Source organism: Aplysia californica, unplaced genomic scaffold (assembly GCF_000002075.1).
Source record: "Aplysia californica isolate F4 #8 unplaced genomic scaffold, AplCal3.0 scaffold00539, whole genome shotgun sequence".
Classification (NCBI taxonomy): Eukaryota; Metazoa; Mollusca; class Gastropoda; order Aplysiida; family Aplysiidae; genus Aplysia; species Aplysia californica.
Window position 1 is genome coordinate 421486 of NW_004797809.1, and position 9522 is coordinate 431007.

The window sequence follows — 9522 nt, forward strand, 5'->3', positions numbered from 1 at the left end:
CTTCTAATTAGTATTTTTTAATTATTGTTTTTTTTGTTGTTTTGTTTACTCTTATGAACAAATAATGTAAGCAGAGGATGATTGTTACTGATTATTATTTATTTATTAATAATCTTTTTTTTACTCTAATGAACAAATAATGTATTACAGGAGCAGTGCAGGCTGAGACAGGAAGTCTTTGGCAAACTGACGTCTCTGAATGACGCTGAGTACGACGAAATCTTCACCGAAACGGGCCTGGATGCGGATGATCGGCAAAAACGTATGGAAGGCTTGATTGATTCCATGGATAAATTCATTAGGGGCATGGTCAAGTTTGCGAAAATCATTCCCGGCTTCAACAAGTTGGATCTCAGCGAGAAGATCGGACTCATAAAATGTGAGTTTTATTATTTTTTTCAGTGTGCCTGTAAAAAAAGTTACTGGTTCAGTCTGTTCCTTATTTATAGGTTTGTTTGTTTTCTGAAATTGTTGAAGAAACAAGACTTTAATCTTTTGCAAACTACACTTGTGGGTGGCTGGTGGGTGCTCTGGTGTGGTTATCTCCTTTCCAATCAAACATTTATCGTCCTTATCTCACCTTTTTCTTTTCTGTGTTTTAATCTCTAATCACCTTTACGTATTTAACCTATTTGTGCAGCAAATGCCGTAAACCTCTTGCTAAAACTGAAACTATGACAAACTGATTTTCTCAGCAACTAGAATGGAATATTCCTTTGGTTCTGTCTATCGGTCTTGCTGTATTTTATTACCTAATAATCAATGTTATGTTTGTTTTAGTAGAGGTTTTAAGGCGCTCGCAACTGCATGAGGTCATATGAGGGCCAAAAACAATGTTAGTTCGTTTAGTAAGAGCTTTACGGCCCTGACAACTGCATAAGGTCATATGAGCACGCATTCATTGTTGGAACCTAACTTTATTTTTTTTAAACAACTAACCTACCTTCTAATCTATGGATCCACAGACTCCCAGATGGCGTTGGTGGCCTAGTGGTTAGGCTACCGGACTCGTAATCGTGAGATTGCGGGTTCGGGGGTTCGAGCCTCAGCTCGGTACGACGTTGTGTCCTTGGGAAAGGCACTTTACACCAATTTCCCATTTGGCTCGGTTCTTTCGGAGAAGGACGTTACACTCGGAGGCCCCGCCTCTTAAATAACCTAATAGTGTTGATAGGGGCATTAAACCTATACCATGTCACCTTTTTCACAGACTCCAGACAAGAGTTCTGTATCGCCTCTGCCTCGGCGTATTTCAACTACGACTTGCGAGTGTTCAAGGGGGCGGACGGGAAGTGGAAGTGTGAGATGGACATGCTGCGCGAGCTGTCGATGGCCCCATCCGTGCTGGAGGATTTCTTCGATTTCTTCCACTCCCTCCAGATCCTGGGACTCACCAAGAAGGAGACGGTACTGCTCAAGACCATCATTATTATGGCACCAGGTTTGTGGGTGTGTGCGTGTGTGTGTGTGTGTGTGTGTGTGTGTGTGTGTGTGTGTGTGTGTGTGTGTGTGTGTGTGTGTGTGTGTGTGTGTGTGTGTGTGTGTGTGTGTGTGTAGCGTCGGTGGCCTAGTGGTTAGGCTACCGGACTCGTAATCGTGAGGTTGCGGGGTCGGGGGTTCGAGCCGCGGGCCCGAACGTTGTGTCCTTGGGAAAGGCACTTTACACGAATTTTCCTCACTTCACCCAGATGGAAATGGGTACCCGGCCATAGACATCGAAAGATCTTGTCAGTATGTTAGTGGTTTTGCGCCTATAAATGGCTGCTTGCACTGTATGCTTCCCAGGAAGTTGAGTTTGTTTCAGAATGCTCTCAGGTCTGCTGGGTAAATAGTATATATTGTGAAGCGCATAGAGCTTGCTGTTGAGCGGGGATTTGCGCTATACAAACGCTATCTATTATTATTATTATTATTATGTGTATATGTGTGTGTGTTAGATTTTTTTTTATGTGGGGAGGGGGTGTAAATAATGGTAAAGTTTGCCATGCGTGTTTTTTTCGCCAGCACATTTTGATTTTGATTTTACCAAAAAGATTGATCTCGTAATACCTCTAAACAAAGTAATAAAAAGCTAGTTGCATATTGGCTTAACTCTAAGTCATGCCATTTTGCTACAGTGGCATAAGTTATAACTCAGTGTTGTGCCAAAATACAACTAGGTGATAAATAGTCTTAACAGTTTTTCCCCTTTATCTAAAAAATAGTAAAAATGAAATGTACCATTTTGCTGGTGCAGTGACGATATTTACAGATTACAATGACTTTGTCCAAGATGTCCTCCTGTCTAAGACAAACACTTTCCTCCTCAACAATAACAATGGGTGGCCAACCTGTACAATTTTGGGTGTATTTTCTGTCAATTACCCGTTCTCCTTCTCTCCATCCACAGATTGTATTTTCCATCATCTACCCTGTCTCGTTCTTTCCATCCACAGATTTAATCTTCCATCAATTACCCTGTCTCCTTCTCCTTTCGCAGATTGTATTTTCCTTCAATTACCCTGTCTCGTTCTCTCCATCCACAGATTGTATTTTCCTTCAATTACCCTGTCTCCTTCTCTCCATCCTCAGATCGAGACTCAGAGGTACAAATCTCCGCCCTGGGTCGGGAGGTCTACTGGCAGCTGGTCCAGACCCTGGTGTACCTGCTCGAGAAGGGGCGCGAAAAGCCTATGGCTCAGTTTGCTCGCATCATTGACTGGCTGATGACGGCCCGCTCTAGGGAAAAGTCGGTGCGCGAGTTTTTCAAATCCTTCAAGTTTGAGAAGTATTCGAAGCTAGGCGAGACCCCTCTGCTCCGGGAGATGCTGTCGGGGATCTACTTTGACTTGAGTGATGACGAGAGTTGACGTTTCCTCTTTTCATTTGACTTTTGTTAATATCCTTGGACTGGCAACGTGAAGTCCTGAAAAACTTAAAAGTCATGGATAGCCCGAACAATGGGACAGTGCATCAAAGCAACTGACTATCGTAGTGAATGTTGGACATTGCTCATCAATCTCAATGACAATGACAATGACAATGACAATGACAGTGACAATGACAATCTTTATTCATCTCGCAGGGAGAAATTTGTCTTGGTCGTTAACAATGGCAGTAGACGTTACAAAAGTTAGACTTAAAGGTGCACTCACGCAAACGCACAACAAGACAGGACATTATGCCAAGTAAATACATGTCTCATGGGCTGGGACAACCCGCTCCGTAACACATTCATTCTCTCTCTCTCTCTCTCTCTCTCTCTCTCTCTCTCTCTCTCTCTCTCTCTTTCTTTCTCTCTCTCTGTTTCATTTGTAGCACTGTGTGTTCAGTAACCTCACTGCAGTTGGTACGAATGAATTTCTATATCTGTCTGTTCTTGCTTTTTTGGAAATGTATCGTTTACTGCGGGTCGATAGTTGAAATTCCGATGTCAGTGGGTGGCTATGGTCACTAAGCATTATTTCCGCCTTTTTTAGAACGTTTGTCTTGTGCAGATATTCAAAGTTACTTAGGTCTCTACCAATTGTTCTTGATGCCTTTTTTATCAACTTATTTAGTTTTATAATGTGCTGCCTTCCCAGATTGCTACCATAGCAAGTGATTCCAAAATTTATCAAAGTTTCTTTTGTGGTGGTGTAGAAAATCGGAAGGATGGATGGATGGATTCAGATTGAAAGACTTTAGTTTCCTCAGAAAGTACAGCCTCTGATTTACTTTTTTAGCGATATTGTTTACGTAGCTTGCAAGGAAGAAATGTTACGTTCAACCGAGCAACATCGCTATAGACTATATCAGACTCCATCATAGTGAATGTTGGACATTGCTCATCAATCTCAGAGGCCTCCAAGGAAGAGATGGTACGTCCAACCAAGCAACATCGCTAGAGACTATATCAGACTTCAGTAGAATCAAACTATAGTGGTCATCTGTACTAACCACCATCGTTCTGTGACACCCTTGGGTGGGTTTTCCTGTATTTTTAACCTGTCTTTAGCTGTCCCCGTCCAATGCGATCCTGGTCAGTCATTTTCACGACAAGTTGGCCTAAACCTCACAACGATCACTTGGTACAAAAGTTATCCGCCAACCCGTCCTCAGACTGAGTTTGTGCTTTCAGCCAGTGCAAAGAAGCAGCTGGGCTTATTGCCTGGCTAAGCGCTACATATGAAACAAAGGGGAGCGGACTTACTGCAGTGCTTACCCTCCGTCTTCAGACTGAGTGTACCCCCTGGACAGTGCTACGGACGGAAGTGTCTTTATGCCCTTCCCAAAGGAGGGGACATCAACGTCTCGAGTTCTTATGCACAGTAGAATTGCAATTGTAAATGAGCTGATTCATCAATGTCATGCTCGTAACTGTGCCTGGAATGCAACAGGGAACTGCTGCTTTTTCTTACTATCGTCATTTCTCCTCTACTTCTTTTGTATGTTTGTCACACTTTTGTGACCCACTATTTCCGGGATGCCTTGATAGTCGAAGCAGACTTTTGTGCTGTTGAAGCAAGAGAGGGGAGCAGAGTAAGTCTGGCTCCCTGTAAGGACTTCTCTTTTGACATCCACCCCTTGGCACTCATATGACTGTATGCAGTTGCGAGCGCTGTAAAACCTGTACTAAAAAGAATAAAGGACTGTTATGGTGATTTTCTATCCTAATTTAATTAATGTATAAGTTACACGTGTTTATCTGGTACCTCGGATTTCTTAGCAGATCATGTATGTTTATCAATAGACAGCTGGATTATTTTCTTATACATGTATGTGTACAAAACGTGAAATCTTATTAAGTAATTAAGGGTTTACAGAAAGATTGTTGTTATAAACCCTTACTTAGAGCAGAAAAGTCTTCAGAAGGTTTCTTCGTTCATGCTTCTTGTATTATTGACTTACTAATTTTTTTAAGGATATATTATATTATTATGGTGAATAGTTATTTAGAGATTTTGTTGCTCATAGAACTGATCATGTTTTTTAACTCTGCTTAATTTTGTGCCATAATATATCATCAAATGCTCATTGTCAATACTTCTTATACTGTTTGTTTATGTTTTTAGATTTTTCAAATTCAAGCTTATCGATTTCTTAAAAAAGACATGAAAATGGTGTCTAACCACACAGCATGAGAATGCATTGCTCTCACATGTAGTGTTATCAATTTTAACTCTTTGATTCCGGATTGGTACTTAGGTAGCATTTTTGGTTCTGTGTTTTAGCAGATCGCCGCTTAAGTGACCTTTGGGGTGGAAGGGGGGAAGGGAGTGTTTCTGATTTTATTAACCCCAAGATGTGTAACTGGTTCTGTGCTCCTTTTACCACGTATATATCTTCACCCGCAATGTGTTGTTTTTTGGTTTGGTGATCAATTAGGAATAGTTTGAGTGCTCACATAAACAAATCTGTCAATATTTGACTAAATTATTGCTGTTTAAAGACAACACCCTTTGCCGCCCCCTAATTAATTGTCTTAGACTGTTGGATGGTTTGGATAGTGTAATCTTAAATAAAAGAAAACCATATCGGGGGTGCCCACTACGGCTGGGGGGGGGGGGGGGTGTTGATAAGTGGTTATTTGTACGCGTCAATGTTTTGGACAGGTGGCTGTTAGAGCAAGTTCGACTCTACATGTGTTAATGTGCTTCTCTCTCTTCAGATGGACGTGATAGGCTGTTCTGAGATGCTGCAAAAAAACCAAAGACATGGATCTTATCTCTTCACTTTTTAGAAAAATATTTTTGCCGAAATGGCATCAGTAGCCAAGATGTTAGTGTTAGGCTACTGGGCCTGTAATTCTGAGATTGTGGGTGCAGGGGTTTGAGCCTCAGCTCACTCCAACGTTATGTCCTTGGGAAAGGCACTTTACGCGAATTTCCTGTTTAGCTCAGTCTTTTCGGAGATGGACTTAAAACTCAGAGGTTCTGCCTCATAAATTCCAATAACCTAATAGTGTTGATAAAGGCGTTGATAGCCTAATAGTGTTGATAAAGGCGTTGATAACCTAATAGTGTTGATAAAGGCGTTGATAACCTAATAGTGTTGATAGAGGCGTTGATAACCTAATAGTGTTGATAGAGGCGTTGATAACCTAATAGTGTTGATAGAGGCGTTGATAACCTAATAGTGTTGATAGAGGCGTTGATAACCTAATAGTGTTGATAGAGGCGTTGATAGCCTAATAGTGTTGATAGAGGCGTTGATAGCCTAATAGTGTTGATAGAGGTGTTGATAACCTAATAGTGTTGATAGAGGTGTTGATAGCCTAATAGTGTTGATAGAGGTGTTGATAACCTAATAGTGTTGATAAAGGTGTTGATAACCTAATAGTGTTGATAAAGGTGTTGATAACCTAATAGTGTTGATAAAGGCGTTGATAACCTAATAGTGTTGATAAAGGCGTTGATAACCTAATAGTGTTGATAGAGGCGTTGATAACCTAATAGTGTTGATAGAGGCGTTGATGACCTAATAGTGTTGATAAAGGCGTTGATGACCTAATAGTGTTGATAAAGGCGTTGATGACCTAATAATGTTGATAAAGGCGTTGATAACCTAATAGTGTTGATAAAGGCGTTGATAACCTAATAGTGTTGATAGAGGCGTTGATAACCTAATAGTGTTGATAGAGGCGTTGATGACCTAATAGTGTTGATAAAGGCGTTGATGACCTAATAGTGTTGATAAAGGCGTTGATGACCTAATAATGTTGATAAAGGCGTTGATAACCTAATAGTGTTGATAAAGGCGTTGATAACCTAATAGTGTTCATAGAGGTGTTACACCTATGCCATTTTACATTTCACCAGGGTCGATTAGTATTTTCCTTTTTTTCTAAAAAGAGCACATAGGACTTTGGAAAATTGGTATCACGTTTCTGAACATCCCTAGGGCGTGTCTGTATTTTTAATGTCGTTGTTGAATTTGTAAAAACAATCTTGTTACTATAATATTGTCACAAGTCTTTTTGCTGATAGAAGGCTCACATGACAACATAGCACCGCAGTCAATAATAAGGTTGTACAAGTGACATAATTCTATTGTACCCCCCCCCCCCCCCAAAGAACCCAAAAATATAAGTACATGGAGATTTGGTTCTTTTTAGCAATCTTATGTCATTATTAAAAAGTGTACTTAGTTTCACTCTATTCCGGAACATAGTATAAATCATCAAACAAACTCACTCACACACACACACACACACACACACACACACACACACACACACACACACACACACACACACACACACTCACACTCACACACACACTCTCTCTCACACACACACACACACACACACACACACACACACACACACACACACACACACACACACATACACACCTGTTGGGATTGTCTAATGATTGTACTATAATGTTGGTACTTTGCGGACTGTGGTAAATGTGAGCTCAAATAGTTACTATAAATACATTTGAACTAGGAAAGAGTGTTCTGAATTGTGATTCTTTTTATTATTTAAGCCAATTTGGTTTCCCTTTCTTCTGTCTTGTCTTCGTCATTTGGGGAAGAATATTATTACAGAAAGAAAGTCTCCTTTCATGTCATTAATGAATCATGTTTGAAATTAATAAAATTATCATATATATATAAAAATACTATTTATGTACTGTATGCTATATTGTTGGATTAGTACCGGTACAGGCAGTCTTTATCTCTATCTTTATCCCCAAAACTGTTGATAAGTCACTTCTTGCAGGAAAATGATTCAACTTCTGTTGGGGTTATTCATGAAAAGATACTTTATACATTTCTTGCGACATCTGTTACAAAAAAAACACCCAAAAAACTGCTTCATGAATTTTATTTTATTGTACATATTTGTTACGACTAAAATTATTTGTGTGAGTATCGCTGTTGGAAAATGGATCACATGTTTGCTCAGATTATAATGATAACAATAATGATGTGCTCAGATGAAGTTGTTGGAAAGCGCCTGGAGCTGAATTGTTCAGGAATGGGCGCGATAGAAAGTTTATACATTTTTGTTGTTGTCATTGTTATTGTTATGAAATTATTATTATTATTGTTGTGTGCATTGCATATTTTAAAAAGTGAAATTTTATCTGATTCCTTTTGTCTTGGCTTGATATGTCTACTTGATAAAGGTTCTCATTGTATATGAAATAACATATGTTGCAAACTGGGACGAATCTTATTTTCCAATAATTATTTTGGGAATGTCCATACATGGACGACCCATTCATGGACGATAAAGGAGTATAGATGTTTATGTAGTTTCTACCTCAAAAACAAAAGAACCAGTAGTACCGTACATTTTGAGACAATATTTTTTTAAGCTGATACATGCCTGGCATAAATTGACCAAGTAAGAAAGCAACTCACTGTAGGAAGTCAGGTTACATTACCAGTGTCTGTGGTGTAACGGTTAGGAGCTTCGCTACCTCATGCAGGAAACACGAGTCCGATTCTCGAGAGGGGAAAACATTTGTATCGAGTATCTCACTGTGGCGGTGGGTAGTGAAGGGCTCACGGGCTTGAGCCCCTCCCCCCTCCTCACCCATCACCCCTAACTCTATCCCTAAGTAACTTGAAGTTTCTCCATTATGAAAATAACCAATTGAAACCGTTATGACCGCACGCTATGAACACAGAGTGATCAACTTGGCGGCTTGCTCGTTTATCCAATCACTGTTGTCACCGCATACAACTATAGTAACCTAACAGTCAATCAATTTAATGTCTTTAGGGCTCAGCTTTTTTTCCCACAGCCCGTCCTTAATTAAATTCTTCTTGTAAAAAAGGTGAAAGACTTGAAAAAAGAACACTCTACTGAGGGCTCACGCTCTCCTAGCCCTGACAATGGGGTGAAAGTTTACGAAACACTTTCCCCCACTGACACAGATACCTATCCGCTCATTGGTTCTTTTTTGGGTACGTTCAACGTTTTCCATCGACTTCACGGCCTACTCCAGCTCATAGAAGTAATATGTTTGAAGTGCTGTGTGTGCATGTTTGCGTTTGTGCACTGAGATGTAACAGTTATTGTGCACTGAGATGTAACAGTTATTGTGCACTGAGATGTAACAGTTATTGTGCACTGAGATGTAATAGTTATTGTGCACTGAGATGTAACAGTTATTGTGCACTGAGATGTAACAGTTATTGTGCACTGAGATGTGACAGTTATTGTGCACTGAGATGTGACAGTTATTGTGCACTGAGATGTAACAGTTATTGTGCACTGAGATGTAACAGTTATTGTGCACTGAGATGTAACAGTTATAAATCAGGTCGAACTACTTTTAAGGCAACTTTTTCTTAACATGAAAATTAATTACAGGACATTTGGAGGTGAATCGGCTTTGTCCCCTACCATCAACAAGAATTTTTAACTAAGAACAAAAAGATGTGAAACAAAGGTAACTCTTCTCGTTTGAATGGTTCTCAAAATGCCGTGGCTCACCGTGAGTAGAGAAAAATCGTCACTGTTTACTGTTTAGTTCTTATTGCTTGCTATTTGGTGGTAAAGAAATGGAAGCAACCTAAGCCCCACCCAAATGTTTGTCCCCC

The 9522-nt window shown here is 40.0% G+C and overlaps 1 protein-coding gene across 1 annotated transcript in view; it reads left to right on the plus strand.

Annotated features, from left to right (window-relative positions):
- LOC101846759 overlaps positions 1 to 3062 on the plus strand; it is a 22354-nt gene extending 19292 nt beyond the window's left edge. The window contains exons 6-8 of the mRNA XM_005106515.3: positions 151 to 379; positions 1211 to 1441; positions 2572 to 3062. Of these exons, the coding sequence (XP_005106572.1) occupies positions 151 to 379; positions 1211 to 1441; positions 2572 to 2849 (738 nt within the window). The 3' untranslated portion in view covers positions 2850 to 3062. The remainder of the gene's footprint in view (positions 1 to 150; positions 380 to 1210; positions 1442 to 2571) is intronic.
- Positions 3063 to 9522: the final 6460 nt, after the last annotated feature.